The sequence below is a fragment of the Dama dama genome, chromosome 21, assembly GCF_033118175.1.
Source record: "Dama dama isolate Ldn47 chromosome 21, ASM3311817v1, whole genome shotgun sequence".
In the NCBI taxonomy this organism is placed as follows: domain Eukaryota; kingdom Metazoa; phylum Chordata; class Mammalia; order Artiodactyla; family Cervidae; genus Dama; species Dama dama.
In genome coordinates this window covers 36,606,601-36,624,487 of record NC_083701.1, presented here as the reverse complement: position 1 = coordinate 36,624,487, position 17,887 = coordinate 36,606,601, and the positions used below count along the sequence as shown (strand labels likewise).

The window sequence follows — 17,887 nt, the reverse complement described above, 5'->3', positions numbered from 1 at the left end:
TGTCAGCAATGAGTTAGAGTCCTTTAACTCCATGTTCTGACCAACACTTGGTGGTTATGTCATTGCTTCAGATTTTAGCCATTCAAACAGTTGCGTAGTGATATCTGTTTGTTTTTGTTTGCATTTCCCTGATGACTTATGATGTGAAACGTCTTTTCATATGGTTATTTGCCATCTTTGTATCTTCTTTGGTGAGGTGTCTGTTAAGGTTTTTGGCTCATTTTTAAAATGGATTGATATCTTATTTTTCTGTTTTAAGAGTCCCTCATAAAATATTTTTAGATAATAGACCTTTATTAAATGTATCTCTTGCAAGTATTTTCTCCTAGTCTGTAACTTCTCTTCTAATTCTCTTGATAATGTCTTTTGTGGAGCAGATATTTTAAATTTTAACAAAGCCCAGCTTATCAGTTATTTTTTTCATGGATCTGTGGTGTTGTATCTGAAAAGGCATCACCATACTCAAGGTCATCTAGATATTCTATGTTATCTTTTAGGAGCTTCATAGGTTTGAATTCCACATTTATTTCTATGAATTTTGTGATGGGTATAAGGTCTGTGTCTGGATTAATTTTTTTTTACATGTGCATGTCCAGTTACCCCAGCATCATTTGTTGAAGAGACTACCTTTGTTCTATTGTGTTGCCTTTGTCCCTTTATCAGAGATCAGTTGGCTGTACTTAGGGGTCCGTTTCTGGGCTCATTCTTCTGTTCCATTGTATGTTTGTCTGTTCTTTCACCTACACCACATTATCGTGATTACCATAGCTTTGGAGTAAGCTTTGAAGTCAGGTAGCATCAATCCTCCAACTTTATTCTTCACTTTCAGTATTGTGTTGCCTTTTACAGGGTTTTTTGCCTCTCCATATAAACTTTGGAATCAGTTTGTTGATATCCATAAAACAACTCGGCTGGGATTTTGGTTGCGATTTTGTTGAATCTATAGGTTCAGTTAGGAAGAACTGACATCTTTACAATATTGAGTCTTTTTATCCATGAACATGGAATATTTATTTAGTTTTTCATGATTTTGTTCATCAGAGTTTTCGTCATACAGATCTGTGTATATTTTGTTAAATTTATACCTAAATATCTCATTTTGGGGCAGTGCTAATGTAAATGGTATTGTGTTTTTAATTTCAAATTACAGTTGTTCATTGTTGGAATGTGGGATATTTGCTATAAATTTTACTATTTTTTTATTGTGATAAAAAATAACATGAGATCTTTCCTCTTAATAATTTTAAGTGTACAATCCAGTATTGTTAGCTGCAAGCACAGTGTTGTACAGCAAATCTCGAGAACTTTTTCATCTTGTCTGACTGAAACTCTGTACTCGGTGAACAGCAAGCAGTTCCCCATTTCCCCTCTATCATTGTGCTTCGTGTTTCTATGAGTTTGACTACTTTATATACCTCTTCTATGTGAAATCAAATAGTTTTGTCCTTCTATGACTGGCTTATAGCACTTAGCATCAACTCCTCAAGGTTCATTCATGTTGTTGAGTAATGATAGGATTTCATTCTTTTTTATGACTAAATAATATTCCATGGTGTGTATAAATCACACTTTCTTTATCCATTCAACCATTGATGGGCATTTAGATTGTTTCCATTTCCTGAATTTTGTGAACTATGCTGCAGTGAACACTAGAGTGCAGATATCTCTTTGAGAACTTGTTATCAGGTTCTTTTGGGTAAATACCCAGAAATGAGATTGCTATTTCATGTGATAATTCTCTTTGTAACTCTTTGAGGTAGCTCCAGTCATAGTGGCTATACCATTTTATATTCCCACGAACAGTGCACAAGGGCTCCAGTTTCTTCCACATCTTTGTCGGCTCTTATTTCAGTTCTGTTAAAAAAGATGGCCGTCCTACCAGGTGTGAAGCGATACTGCCTTATGGTGTTGCTTTTTGCATTTATTTCTCTGCTCATCAGTGATGTTGAGCATCTTTTCATATCTATTGACCATTCATATGTCTTCTTTGAAGAAATGTCTATCTAAGTCCTTTCTTTGTATATTTTTAACCAGATTAGTTTTCTTGCTGTTAAATTATAGAAGTTCCTTATACATCTTGGATATTAACTGATTACAAAATAGATGGTTTGCAGATATCTCTGTCAGCCCCTAAATTGCCTTTCACACTGTTCATTGTTTCCTTTTCTGTGTAGAAGCGTTTTAGTATGCATTGTTCCACCTGGTCTGTTTTTGCTTCTTTTTCTTTTTTTTGGCCTGTGCTTTTGGTATCACATCTAAGAAATCATTACCTCGACCAGTGTTGTAAAACTTTTGCCCTGTGTTTTCGTCTAGTAATTTTACAGTTTGGGGTCTTAAGTCCTTAACCCATTCTGAGGTGATTTTTGTGTGTGGCGTAAGACTGAGGATCCAGTTCCCTTCATTTGTATGTGGATATTCCGTTTCCCCATTTGTTAAAGAAAACTGTTCTTTCTTCATTGTGTAGTCTTGGCACCACTGTTGAAGATCACTCGACCATAAAGCATGTTATTTCTAGGCTCTCTAACCTGTTCCGTTGGTCTGTATGTCAGTATTTATGCTAGTATCCTTGTGTTGTTGATTTCCACAGCTTTCTGATATATTCTGAAATCAGTAAGTGTGATGCTTCCAGCTTTTTTCTTCTTTCTCAAGATTGATTTAGCTATTCAAGGTCCTTTATAGTTCTCTATGAATTTTAGGATTTTTTAAAAATTTTTCTGTAAAAAATGCCTCTATGATTTAGATAGGGATGGCATTGAATCTAGAAATTGTTATGGTAGTATGAACATTTTAATAATATTATTAACACATTTCACAATCCATGAACACAGGATTTCTTTTCATTTGTGTGTTCCTTAATTTCTTTCAGCAGTATTTTATAATTTTCAGTATGAAAGTTTTACTTTCTTGGTTAAGAGAATTGCTAAATATTTTATTCTTTTTGATGCCTTTGTAAATATAATTGTTTTTGTAATTTTCTTTTCAGATTGTTTATCATTCATGTATGGAAAAAACAAGTGATTTTTGTCTGTAGATTTCATGTATTGCTACTTTGCTGGAATTCATATATTAGTTCTAAGCAGGTTTTTTTTTGTGTGGAATCTTTCATGTTTTCTACATATAAGATCATATAATCTGCAAATAGAGATAATTTTACTTCTTTTCCAATTTGTGGGGTTTTTTTTTTTTTCTTTTCTTGCCTAACTGCTTTGATTAGCACTTCCAGTATTTGTTGAATAGAAGTGTCAAAAATGGGAAATTCTTGCCTTGTTCCTGATTTCAGAGGAAAAGCTGGACTTTTTTATGAAGTTTATTTCTCTTGCAGAATGAAGCCTCTGATGTCACCTCTCAGAGGGAGCATCTTTAACATGCTCATAGTCACATGGAATGACAGATTTAGTAGGGCTCTCTTTTACTCTTTCTCACTGTAGTCTGATAAACTTTTTGCCTGTTTTGTGACACGACACTCAGCTGTTTGGTTCCACTGATCACGTGCCTGTGTTCTAAGTCACTTCAGTCATGTCTGACTGTGCGACCTTATGGACCATAGCCCACCAGGCTCCTCTGTCCATGAGATTCTCCAGGCAGGATTAATGTAGCAGGTTGCCATGCCCTTCTCCAGGGGATCTTCCCTACCTAGGGATGGAACCCGCATTGGCAGGCAGGTTCTTTACCACTGGCGCCACCTGGGAAGTCCTGCTGATTGTTGGCATAAAACCATAAAGTGCTCTCATTTGGATACAATTAAGTTTGAGTCCCTTTTCAGGATAGTTTTTGAGACCAGTATTTCAGGTTTGTTCAGTCCCTAGAGGCACTTTTCTTAGTTCTTTCCCTGGTTCTTTCTGGGAAATTAGCTGGTTTATGTTGGAGCTCACTGCTAGAGCTCATTGGCTGTGAATTACTTACTACCAAAACCTCCAGTAGAACTTCCTAGGTGGTGCTAGTGGTAAAGAACCCGCCTGCCAATGGAGGAGACATAAGAGACCTGGGTTCGATCCCTGGATCGGGAAAAACCCCTGGAAGAGGAAATGGCAACCCACTCCAGTATCTTTCCCTGGCAAATCCCATGAACACAGAAGCCTAGTGGGCTCCAGTCCATGGGCCGGCAGAGAGTTATGCATGACTGAGCGCCCCTAGGCTTGAACTTTCCTACATCCTATTTAAAATAAAGTCAGTTCCTTTGGGAAAACTTCAGAGCTCTGTTCTTATGGACTACCTCACCCTGTGCAGAATTTTTGAGCTACTGTTCTGGAGTAGGAATGGGGACAGTGGCCCACTTCTTTGAGATTGACACTGCTGCTCTGTGAGCAGAGTGTTGGTCAGGGGAGGTAGTCTCTGGTATTCTTGGTTTGCCTTTTCTGATGTGAACTTCCATCCCATAAGCAAGCTGAGGAGAGAGCAGTCAGTTCTCAAGTGCTCTCAGCTTTCACTGTGTGAGTGGTGGCTGGGTGTAAAAAGGGATTGCCTGACTTTTTTGGCTATATACATGAGAAATTTAACTTCTGCAGCTCGGAGCTGAGGGAAATGAGAAATTCTGGTGGCCTGCCCTTCTAGTGAGTTACCATATTACTTACAGGTGATTGAGGAGAAAAAGAGCCCCATCTTTGTAGCTGCAGGTGGTGAAAGGAATGAATCATGGCTCAAGTACCAGAGACTTTTATTCTTTCTGAGATTTATTAGATTTTCCTGAATAAAGGTGCAGTGACTCATGATACAAACCCTGGAGCTAGGCTAGTTATCACAGGTGAAGGGCATAGTCTTCTACAAGACTGCTTCCCTGGTGGTCCAGTAGTTTAGAATTCTCCTGTCAACACAAGGGACACAGGTTCGATCCCTGGTCTGGGAAGATCCCACATGCTGTGGAGCAACTAAGTCTGTATGCCACAAATACTGAGCCCACACTCTAGAGCCTGTATGCTGCAGCTATTGAAACCCACGCACCTAGAGCCCGTGTTCCACAACAAGAGAAGCCACTGCAATGAGAAGTGTGTGCACTGCAGCAAGGAAGCAGCCCCAGCTCTCTGCAGCTAGAGAAAGCTCACTCACAGCAACAAAGACCCAGGGAGCCCAAAAATGAATTAAAAGAAAAAAGACACCAGCCACTATTGGGAGGATTTCCAGGGCCACCCTCACTTCTGACCAACTGACTATATAGTCAAGGCTTCCCACTACCCTTGCAGTTCAGTCTCAGTCATGTCCAACGCTTTGCGACCCTGTGGACATCAGCACGCCAGGCTTCCCGGTCTATCACTGACTCCCAGAGCTTGCTCAAACTAATGTCCATTGAGTTGGTGATGCCATCCAACCACCTCATCCTTTGCCGCCCTCTTCTCCTGCCCTCAGTCTTTCCCAGCATCAGAGTCTTTTCAAGTGAGTTGGCTCTTCTCATTCTGGTGGCTGAAGTCTTGGAGCTTCAGCTTTAGCATCAGTCCTTCCAAAGACTATTCAGGGTTGATTTCCTTTAGGCTTTCCTTCCTGTCCAAGGGACTCTCAAGAGTCTTTTTCAACACCATAGTTTGAAAAGCACTACCCTTCAGATAAGATAATTATCTGATTATAAGATAATTATAATGATAATTATCTGATTATAAGATAATTCATTCACTAGAATGAACCACAGAACTCAGGAAAGTCTTATATTTATGATTACAATATTGTTACAGCAAAAGTGATTCAAATCAGAGCCAGCTAAAAGAAGAGACACATAGGGTAAGATCTGAAGAGTCCCAGACACAAATCTTGCAGTGTACTTTTTCTGATGTCCTTTCCCATGAAGTCAGGAACGTGCTGCTCCCTACTCAGTGATGTGTAATATGCACAGGGTGTTGCCAGGTGGGGGTTCACTCGGTTTCCAGAATTGTGCAGTTTTTGTGGGCATTTCATATCACAGGTGTAACTGATTGAATCATTGGTCTTGAAGTTGATAACAATCTCCAACCTTCTTCTTTCCTCAGAGGTTCAGTTGATGCCACGTGACTCAAAGCTCCAACCCTCTAATCACATGGTTGGTCTTTCTGACGTAGCCATCCCCTATTCTGAGTCATCTTGTTGGCATAAATTCTGACATGTCCGAGAGGTGCACCATGAATAAAGAAGACACTTCTGTCAGTCACAGAATTCTAAGGACTTAGCTGACTCCCAGAAACTGGGGACAAAGTCCAGCCAAGTTTTTTATTACATGGGAGAATGTTTTATTTGTTATATGCCCTTAGAATAATTTCCAGAGACTTAAAAGTATTTTAAAATTAATATCCATAACTTATGGCTGTTTGTTGGGGTAGGTTGATAGATCTCCATATGTCATTATTTAGAAATAGAATGTCCTGCTTGCTTTTTTTTTTTCTGCTTTCTTTTGATTAATATTTATAAGATATACATCTTGTTTCCTCATCCTTTACTCTTAGCTTGCCTATATCAGTATATTTGAAGTGAATTTCTTTTAGGTAGCGTGTAGTTGGGTCATGTTTTTAATCTACTTTGCTAGTTTCCTGTTAATTGATATATTTAGATCATTTACATTTAATGTAATTATATGTTTAGGACTTAAATCTGTCATCTTATTTACTTTTTCTATTCTTTTGCTTTCTTTTCTCACTCCTTGTGGGTTACTTGAAACTAGTTCAGTTTCCCCATTCTGCCTCCATTGGTGCCCAAGGTGGTAGATTCCTTGTTATTGCTTGGTGGAGTAGGAATTCTGGTCCTTACATGATCTTCACTGATATCACAGAGAGCATAAGCTCTTTAACTCTAGGTAATGATTAATGTCCTGACTCTCCACTCTTTCTCTTATGACACTACTCATTATTGCTGGGTAGGAGTAGAAGTCCAGTCTCCCTGTGGTCTGCATTGATATCAAGAAGTGGTATCAAAGTCCCAGCTCTCTGCTAGGCTGTGTCCAGCACTGCCACAGGGTCCCGGGGAGCCTCATCACAGCTTATGTGAGTGTGTGTGTGTGTTAGTCGCTCAGTTGTATCCGACTGTTTGTGACCCCAGACTCCTCTGTCCATGGGATTCTCCAGACAAGAATACTGGAGTGGGTTGCCATTTTCTTCTCCAGGGGATCTTCTCAACCCAGGGGTTGAACCCAGGTCTCCTGCATTACAGACAGATTCTTTACCATCTGAGCCACCAGGAAAGCCCCCAAATTGACCATGGATTATCTGTCCGTGGAATTCTCCAACCAAGAATACTGGAATGGGTGGCCATTCCTTCTCCGGAGAATCTTCCTGACCTAGGAATCGAACCTGGATCACCTGCATTACTGCCTGATTCTTTACAGTGAACCACCAAGGAAGCCTTGGTGAAGTTCAGAGCCAAGGCTCCCCACTTGTCCTTTGGTGGCATGGGTGCTTCCCTGGTAAAGAACAGAACCCCAACCACGAGGCCCACACTCCCATCATGTTTTTCCTTATTATCATGGAACCAGAGGTCAAGCATCCAGAGCCCAGGGAACCAGGGCGGCATGTTAGGCAACACAGTGGCCAAAGCTGGGGCTGTCAAGGTTCTCTCCACCTTGAGGTCTCTGCACAGCCTTATTCTAGGACCTCTATCTGGAGATGCCCAGAGCAGCCTAACAGTGCTTTCATGTAGTTGGGTTTTAAAACTTTTTAAAGCTGTAAAAAGTGTGTACCCATCACCCAGCTTCTCCCCATGGCGACATCTTACAAAATCATAGCACTTTATCAAAATGAAGAAATTGACACAGGAATAATACAGTGGCCTAGGCTACAGACCTTACTTGGATTTTTGTGAGTTTTCATATAAATGATTTTTAAAATCACTATCAAACTGATAAGTCTTGCTATACCTGCTCATCCTTTTCTCACATTTCCTGTTTTGAACCAGCAGTTTATTTTTCCAAGTTTTAAGAATTTTTTAATGATAATTTTTTTTATACCTTAAAAATAAGGTTTATTCAACATTAGAATGATGACGAAATTTTGCCACCATCAGGACACACCAGGGAAATTCACTGAGCAGCAAATGCCAGGAGAGGTGGACTTTACAGCAAATGCTATGAGAGGTGGATTTCACTTTCACCATTGAGAAGACCAGTCACAGAATGTATTTATACCTGCCTGGCTGTCACTTGAAACTTTGGACAAGAAAAGGTTAAAATGAAGCTCCTCATTAGGAATCTATTTTTTCCAGTAACAACCAAGTAACTTTTCTGATACCCAGTTCTAAATTGGCAAACCTCAAAACTGGGTTGTGTTTTAAGATAATTGATGCCTATTAGGAAGCAGGACTCTGTCTTCTGAGATAGTATCAGTACTAAACAAAATGTTCTGTCTGGTCAGAGGAGGAGTATAATTCTAAGCCCTCAGCTTTCAAACCATATACAAACAATTGACTTTCTTCTTAACATTTGGTGAGTCATCCTTGATAGTATCTACATTGAAACAGTCATACATCTACCCACATGTCGTAAATCTCAATCAGAAGAACCTGTCATCACTGTTTCTGCTTTCGTTCATTTACAAAAGTGTTTTACCTTTATGTGAATTAAAATTTACAAAAAATCTCACTGAGACAGAAGTAGATGAATATTGTTGGGTACTTGAGTATTTATAAATAAAACATTTAGTCCAACAGTATTGTGGCAAGATTCAAGCTGATTTATGGAAACATACAGTAAGATCTTTCTTTTGAAGCTTTGGTATAAAAAGTGACAAGTTCATTTTGTTAAGCAATAGCCAGGCACTCATTCCTTGGCTCAGTGGTAAAGAACCTGCCTGCCAGTGCAGCAGACGCTGGTTCAGTCCCTGGGTCAGGAAGATTCCCTGGAGAAGGAAATGGCAACCCACTCCATTATTCTTACTTGGGAAGTCCCACGGACAGAGGAACCTGGTGGGCTACATTCCATGGGCTCACAAAGAGTTGCACATGACTTAATGATGAAGCACACACAATGCATTCATTCCGTGGATGTGCAGAGAAACTCATTTTTATAGACTAACATTAACCACTTGTACCAGTGAAGTGACGTTATCTTTCTTACTCCTTTGGTTTGCCCTGTTGTTCTGATACCCCTAGTACCAGTTCCTCCTCATTTATGTTCTTCAGCCTCTCAAAGAGTTATGATGTTAGTGAACATCAAAAGGCAAGGTCCTGCTAAGTTTGCTGATCTATGCATAGGATAAGACCTTTTAAGAGATCTCAACTCAGAATGTTCTCTTCAGCTCTTCCAGTAAGAACTGGAGCACTGGGAAAATGCTGTGGGAGGCTTTGCACGCTAGAGGGTTTACACACCCATTTGAGAGAAGCATAAACCTCGTGGGGAAAACAAGTAGAAAGGGCACCATGGCCTGGCATTCCTCATTTGTAGGATGTCACTGTGCCTGGCATGTTGGAGCTTTTAAAATCCTATATGACGTTCTATAATTTCGGGAAGATTTTGGTGAGGCTATCTCTGGAACATCTAAGAACAGCCACGGTGGCATGGATCAACTGTGGAGCCAGTCTGGGTAAACTTCAGGTGTGGAGTTCACTTCCTGGATTAAACCTGGGTGTTCAGAACTGGCTGGACATTGCACTTTTCTCCCCCTGCTTGTTCTTTTAGGAAGTCATTTAATGTATTGTGTCCAGGCTCTAGTGATAGACCACCTGGAGTTAAAATCTAGCATTGCTAAATGTTATCCATATCGTTAGCTGTGTTTCCTGACTTTTCTGTGCTTCAGTTTTTCATCTATAATCTAGAGAAATAAAAATCCATTTCATATGGTGGTTGTGGGAATTAAATGAGATAATGCATGTAAAGTGCTAGAACAGGGCCAGTGTTGTCTCTGCAGTGCAGCCGTGTACAGTGGTTACAGATTGACAACACTAAGACGGGAATATTAAAGGCCACATCAAGGACAAGAGGTAGATGATGGAAGAACGGTTCAGAACATCTTCAAATAGAGGGTGAAAAGAACAGACATTACAAGGCCGAGCAGGGGAATACCTTCCAAGTCCATGAGCAAAGCTGAGGTCAGAACCAACAAGAAAGAAGGCATGGGCCTAAGTGGGTCACATGAGAGAAAGTTTATCTGTGCAGTAATCAAAAAAAATGTTAATTAATAGAACAACAAAATGTTGTAGAGTGATAGTAATTATTTAGAGTAACTAAAGCCTGTTTTGACAGATGTGTAAGAAAGCAGGTTTAGTCACACATTGCTAATAGCAGTATTAATTGAGATGGATGGTTTTTCAGGAGACAGTGGAAAGTCCTTAAATATGTATACTTTAAATTACTCTTTTTTATTGTTTTCATTTTTAGCTCGGCTGAGTCTTCACTGCTGCACACTCTCTCTAGTTGCAGCGAGCGGAGGCTCCTCTCCAGTTGCGGTGCCCGGGCTTCTCACTGCAGTGGCTTCTCTTGTTGCAGAGAGTGGGCTCTAGGTGCACAGGCTTTCAGTAGTTGTGGTGCATGGGCTTAGTTGCCCCATAGCATGTGGGATCTTCCTGGACCAGGGATCAAACCTGTGTCCCCTTCATTGGCAGGCGAATTCTTAACCACTGAACCACCAGGGAAGTCCTTAAATTACTCTTTGTTTCTTGTTTTAAGTCTTTACCCCACTGAAAAGTGACTTAAATTTACAACAGAAAGAACCTAAATGAATTGTGACTGATCCAAACAGTTACTGATATTCATGTTGAAAATCATTCGGTAGTTGACCGCATATATCTACATGTATCTTGACTCTCTCTCTGTGACTGTTATATTAGTTGATCTCCATAGAAAGGAATCTTCTTTATTCATGAAGTCAATTCGGGCTTTACAGTGGAATAAGGGAGCCTGTACCCCACATGAGTTCTTCTGCTGTGATGTAATCCCTCTCCAGAGTGCTGGGAGAACATTTTTGTTGCTTGATAATATTGCTATTGGCAAGCCCATTACTGCTATATAATAACATTGCTGAAATAATGCTGTTAGCTTCTTGATTTCTTAAATTGAGTGTAGAATTTAGAGTCATACATTAAGTTATTCTTTAAATAAGAATTGTATCTGGTGTTGGTACACCTAATGAAAAAGTAATATGTCATCTCACTTATCAAATTGGCAAATGTTTTTACTTTGTTGAGATAAAATTGAACATAAAACTGCACGTACGTGTCTAGTTTGATCAGAGTTGACGTACGGCTGTTTTTACTGCATTTCTGACACTAACTGTGTAGGGATTCTTTTCCCCCATAGCAACCTATTCTCCAACTTTCTGGACACTAACAGGGTGTCCTACAGTTTGGTTCCTTTGCTCCCTGGAATCAGTGCAGACCCCACAAGTTAAAGGCTCAGGCTCACAAGATGCCCTGCTTTGCCAATCACAAGCCCCATATTCCCATATGTACTCCTGACCGAAATGGTGTAAATTTAGGGGGTTCCCACAACCCCCTTCTCCAGTTTGATGACTTGCTAGAACAGCTCACACAACTCAGGAAGATACTATCATGGGTTTATTACAAAAGATTTAAAATGAAAGCCAGGGGAAGAGGTAGGTACACAGGGTGGGGTTCAAAAGGAGCTGGAGTACAGAAGCGTCTGTCCCAGTAAAGTTGGGAGACACGACCCAAACTCAAGACGCTTTTCAAACCTCCTTATTTAGGAGGTGTTTGGCAGTTCTATTACATAGGCGTGATTGATTAAACCATTGGTCACACATGAAAGTGAAAGTGAAGTTGCTCAGTCATGTCCAGCTCTTTGCGACCCCATAGACTGTAGCTTGCCAGGCTCCTCTGTCCATGGAATTCTCCAGGCAAGAATACTGGAGTGGGTTGCCATTCCCTTCTCCAGGGAATCTGCTGAACCCAGGGATCGAACCTGAGTCTCCTGCATTACAGACAAATCCTTACCGTCTGAGCCACCAGGGAAGCCCTCAAATATGCAGCCTCTCTCACCTCCCCAGATATCAGGGGGTGAAGCTAAAAGTACCTTTTTCCCCCTATTTTGATATTAGATATTATTATTTTAAAAAATCTTTGCCACTTATCTATACTAACAGAGAACAGTGGCAAAGATTTTTTAATAATAATATCTACTACTGAAATAAGAAGGAGAAACTTTCAAATATTTGTATGGAGGTGTGAAATTGGCACAACTACTACCATTTGTACCAATTTAGAGCAATTTGTTAGTGTAAAAAAAAAAAGCATATTCTTTGAACTAGTGGTTCTGCTTCTGAGTTAAGGAAATCAATTTTCATGTGAATAAGGCTGTAATTAAAAAAAAAGGTGTTTCCCTGTGTTTTTTAAAAAAAGAAATAAATTAGATGTCCAGCAATACGAAATTGTTTGAAGAAACAACTGATATAATGAAATTTTAAGCTTAAAATTGTTAATGGAAATACATAGTTTTATAAATAAGAAAAGGATCATGTTGTATTTCTGCCTTTTAACTTGCTTTTTCAATTAACAAAAAGTATATAGGAAAAAAGACTAAAAGTATATTTTTAAAGCAAAATGTTAAAAGTAATTTACTCTGGCTAGTGAGATTTATCTGTAATTTTCCCCCAATGCCTATGTTTTCTTTTTAAATTTTTTTGTTAAAAATTTTCCTAAATGTAAAGCTAACAAACGCAAAGGTATAAATTAAATCTGTAAAACGTGTGTGTATTAGTTGCTCAGTCGTGTCCAGCTTTTTGTGACCCCTTGGACTGTAGCCTGCCAGGCTCCTTTGTCCATGGGATTCTCCAGGCAAGAATGCTGACTGGATTGCCATTCCTTTCTCCAGAGGATCTTCCCGACCCAGGGATCAAACCCAGCTCTCCTGCATTGCGTGCAGATTTTTTACCATTTGAGCTACAGGGAAGTCCTTTAAATCTGTAAAAATAGGATGATATTTTATGCTATATAATTTATTTATGTATTTATTCATTTGGCCATGCCATGCAGTATGTAGAACCTTAGTTTCCCAACCGGTTTCAAACCTGTGCCCCCTGCAGTGGAAGTGTAGAGTCCTAACCACAGGAATGCCAGGGAAGTTCCATATATAAATTATTTTTTAAAGCAACCCCTTTATGTTTTGGGCTTCTCTTGTGGCCCAGCTGGTAAAGAATCTGCCTGCAATGCCAGAGACCTGTGTTCTATCCCTGAGTTGGGAAGATCCCTTAGAGAAGGGAATGGCTACCCACTCCAGTATTCTGACCTGGAGAATTCCATGGACTGTATAGTGCATGGGGTCACAAGGAGTCAGACACGACTGGGCAACTTTCCCTCGCTGACTTTATGTTATAACACCATCAGGATGAAGTTCCCTGGAGCCTGGCCCCTTCCAGCCTCCACTTTTCCGTGTTGCAGTCCCCATCTCCCCCTTCTTGCCCCAGTGCAGAGGTTCCCGGGTCTGCTCGTGCCTCTCCCTGCCTTCAGTTCTCTCCCTCCTTGGCCCTTGGGATGTGCTGTCAGTACCATCTCTAGGAAGCCTTTCCTGAGCTCCCAGTGCTTCTCCCTTCTCATTCCCACTGCTCCCCAACCCGTCTCTGCAGAGGTACCTGCCACACCATGATATTTATCCCTTTCATTTTCCTCTCCTGAGAGACTGAGGGTGACTTGAGGTCAGAACACTGTTGGTTAGCACAGAGCCTAGAACCTAACAGCAGGAGGCTAACTGTTGTCTGTATGTGTGTGGTTGGGTGTGTGTGTGAGAGAGAAAGAGACTGAACAATAGAAATAAAGATGTGATGAGATCAGACAAGCCAGAGTATGGGGAGAGGTGTGACTATATTTGCATGAGTGGAGCATGGGGTCTCCATGAAGATTTTAGTAGGATGGGGAGGTGAGGAGGAGCCAGAGCACGGAGGGCCTCATTTGTCATCCTGAGGGATTCTGATTTGATGTTTAAGTGATGGAGAGCCAGTAAAGACTTTAAAGTAAGAGAATGTCTAGCCTTAGCATTTCCTAGGGTATTAAGATGTTATTAATGTTACATGGGAAGCCTGGATATAATATGTATTTGGGAAATCCTGACTTAAACCAAGTTAAATGTATTTCTCTTCTTCTGGACTTCTCAGAGTTTTTACTGTGCTAACGTGTGTTTTTATCCTCCCGAAGGGACAGTTGTGGGTGATATAATTTGCAAGATTTCCCCCGTGTGTTTATCATGGAACCCGTATATTTGGGGATTATGGTATAGACCCATTTTGGGAAATGGACTCTGGGGAGAGCAGTAGTGTGAAACTTTTAGTGATGGTTACAATAGCCCTGTCAGAAACACTGAGGGCCTGAATCAGGAGGTTCGTGGTGGGAAAGGGAGAGGCAGGACCAAGGGTCTAAGTTTTCTTTCTCAGAGCATGTTCTCCAAAACTGGTGACTGATCAGTAATTTTAGAAGATCATGTCATGATTTGAGAGTCGTTAATATCTGATCCAAAGATGTTAGAACAAGCATGTGAAAAGTGGTTTGAAATATCTCTCAGACAAATGGAAGCCAAGGGAAATATGTTTACAACTCTGCCAACTGATGACACAGCCCCAGGCTCACTCCACTTGATGTTAGAATCTGCATATGGCCTGACTTGAGCTAATACACTTGATAAGCTGACAGGGCACATTCTAGACTGCACGCGGTGGCTACTTGTTTGTGAGTGAGTTAAAGCTGGTTGCCAGGAGTCTAGGTTGGGCGGCTGAGCAGATGGATGGTGGTATCATGTTGTTGTTTAGTCACTAGGTCGTGTCCAGTTCTTTTGTGACTCTGTGGACGGCAGCCCACCAGGCTTCTCTGTTGATGGGCTTTCCCAGGCAAGAATACTGGAGTGAGCTGCCATTTCTTTCTCCAGGGAATCTTCCTGACCCAGGGATCAAACCCACATCGCCTGCATTGGCAGGCGAATTCTTTATTACTGAGCCGCCAGGGCAGCCCTATCATGATGAGATAAGCCAGATAGGAGACAGTTTGGGGGACGAAGATACTCTGTCAGTTTTTAACATGTTCGTGAGGTAGAGTTGACAGTGGGACATCCTTGTGGAGAGAGGAATACCAGCAGGCCATTGGATGTATGAGTTTTCTGCTCTGATAATTTGGACTGACTCAGCCATCATTTTACCTCTGTGTATCAACTGCTGCATATGTTAGGGATTTCGTGTCTCTTCTATGAGATCATAAAATATTAAATTGCAGTCTGAAGACCCTGCACATTCCTAATCTTACCCCCATTGCACTTCTATACATCAGTAACCCGTGTTCCTCCATAGCTTCTCCACCACATACGCTTTCCCTTGAAGTCACTTTTGTGATTTTTTTTTTAAGCCAATGATTTTTAGAAATACTGAAATGTACATTTTTCTCCTCCAAAGAGGAGACTGCATTTGCCTTTGCAAGTATGGGGAAGATGGGTGCTTAACAGTGTTTTTCATTGCCTTGTTTCAAGTGAAATCCTTGAGTCACTAATGCTCTAACATGTTTCTGTTTCACTTATTTTAAGTGTAATAACAATGTTCCTTTATTTTACTTATAGCTCCAAAAGGAATTCTTCATTTGTCTCCTGATGTTTATCAAGAGATGGAAGCCAGCCGCCACAAAGTAATCTCTGGCACGACTCTAGGCTATTTGTCACCCAAAGATATGAACCAACCCTCGAGCTCTTTCTTCAGTATATCTCCCACATCGAGTAGTTCAGCTACAATTGCCAGGGAACTCCTTATGAACGGAACATCTTCTACAGCTGAAGCCATAGGTTTAAAAGGAAGTTCTCCTACTCCCCCTTGTTCTCCAGTACAACCTTCAAAACAGCTGGAATATTTAGCAAGGATTCAAGGCTTTCAGGTATGAATTAAAAGCAAAACCAAGAAAACAAAGCAATTCATTAGCCCCTAGTCCTCCATCTCTGTCCATCAGAAAGCTCATTCTTGCCTGCTAGCGTGACTTCTATGCCACTTACATTGTAAATCATTAGGAACACAGAGGACAGAAAAACGAGCCATGTGCACATGTCTCATTTTAAAGATTTTTCATTCTCTCCAGTAATTATTTTTTGCTGCCTGGCTCTCCTCCATTTTCTTTCTTCCTCCTCTATTTTTTTTTTTTAAGACATTTTTCATCCTCTGTTCCGTCTTCTGATTGGTCTCAATTGGGCGCATCTATTCCCTTCACTCTGTCTTCCCAAGTAAAGATCCTGCCTTCATACATTTGGTCTTAGTAAACACTAAGTGCTCCCTCAGTTTACAGTAAGATTGAGTTTTTCTAATGCTGATTTTACTTTCATAGCAATTTTTTGAATTTGGCATTCTGTTGCTAGTAATGATTCAGAGATGCCACTAAGGTACAACATCCTAGAAGTCTGTTGTCTTAGGAGTTCATTAACCTTGGTGTTAGAACAGTAATAAATGCTTTCTAGCTGTTAGAGGCATAAAAACATGTATTGTTTTACTGGATTGTGTTTTGAACCATCTAGGGTAGCACCTACCTCAGATGGTACCAGTAATTCTATTTCACTGGGCAGTCTACACCTAGCTTATAGGCCTCTTGTTGTGTATAAGAATTTGGGGCTGGAAACTCTCTCCCTCCCCCATTTAGTCATTGTTCCCCTTTGGAAAAAAAAACAAAACCCAATAATCCTCTGTGGGTAGATCTTTTAAAAGAATTGTTAACTCTAGGAAGAGGAAATACCTGTGTTTTGACATCTTAGTTGCCTTGAAAATCCTGTACTGAACTGTAACCACTGGACTGGATGAACAGCGGCGGGCTTGTGTGTGGAAAGAACAGGCTGTCCCCCCAGAGTTCACTATTTTCATGCCCCTTTCCATCTTAGTCTTATTCCCTAAGACCAAAAGCTGTAATTTCCTTTAGAAATGCTCTAGAAGGTCTGTGTTGTCTAAAATGATCATGTATTTATAAATTTTTTTCAAATTTAGATATGAGAGAAGATCACGTGGTTGAGGGGGTGGAATTTTTGCATGTTTTTTTTTTTGGTTTGTTTGTTTCCCTTCACAGAAACCTGATTCTTTCCAATCTCTTGCCAGGTAGTGGTTAGTGTTTTTAATTAGATTATTAATATGTAATCTAAAAGGCTGTTAGCAGTTTTTGGCTCTGTCATCTGAAATTTTAATCATTTAATTTAAAAATTAAAATTTTAGGGTTTGTTTTTGTGGTTTACCTTAAGAATAATAATCACTGTTTAAAAGGACCTTGATTCACACAGTTAAAGTCCTGGAGAAAAAGAACTAAGCAATTTTTAGTTCTATCTGTAATGTGCATAGGATGAACTAGAAATAAACTGTGATAGAAGGGAATTCACTGTTTATTTACAAATCTAGTTGTCTAAAAATGTCCGAAAGTAATACTACATTTGGATTTTTATAGAAACAAAGCACAAATTGATTCAGGCTCTGAATTGATTTTTTTGCTTGGAGAAGTTATATGGTAGATGTTCATTTTGCTGCCAGAACTACTTAAAATTTTTAAATTTGTATTTATTTGTTAATTCTTGGCAGTGACAGCAACTATAATTTTAAAATAGTTTTGCTTTAGTCAAAATGTAGAATCTGTTACTCCTATATTTGGGTTGACTATTCAGACCCTTTTTTTTTTTTCTTTAAAGTTTATGCTGAGATATAATACACTCTTATTTATGGACAAGTGAGTAAACATTTCCAAATTGTGTATGGTGATTTTTACATACTAATGAATATAAGCAGATGGTTTGAAACGTTACTGTGCTTCTTTGGTCAAACGAGCTTGGTGTTGATCTGAAATATTGTGTTGCTGACAAGCTGCAACGGGCAGCTGTGCGGTGAACAGACTGTGGGAAATGGCTCCATGCCCTGACAGGTGCCTAGCACATCCTCATAATGTCACAGTAGAAGAGTCTTTGTGGTTAAGAGTTTTAAAGCCTATTTCTTTATAGGTAACTTTCTCAGGTGTATTTACCTGCTAGAAAACATGTAGATTGTTTCTATTTCTTAAATGTTTTAATTGGACC

The 17,887-nt window shown here is 40.0% G+C and overlaps 1 protein-coding gene across 15 annotated transcripts in view; it reads left to right on the top strand.

Moving 5' to 3' along the window:
* Positions 1-17,887, top strand: part of STAU2 (staufen double-stranded RNA binding protein 2) — a 296,212-nt gene that overhangs the window by 146,608 nt on the left and 131,717 nt on the right. For all 15 annotated transcript variants that reach the window (XM_061123495.1, XM_061123488.1, XM_061123494.1 and 12 more), the window contains one exon: positions 15,425-15,732. In XM_061123495.1, coding sequence (XP_060979478.1) covers positions 15,425-15,732 — 308 coding nt within the window. The remainder of the gene's footprint in view (positions 1-15,424; positions 15,733-17,887) is intronic.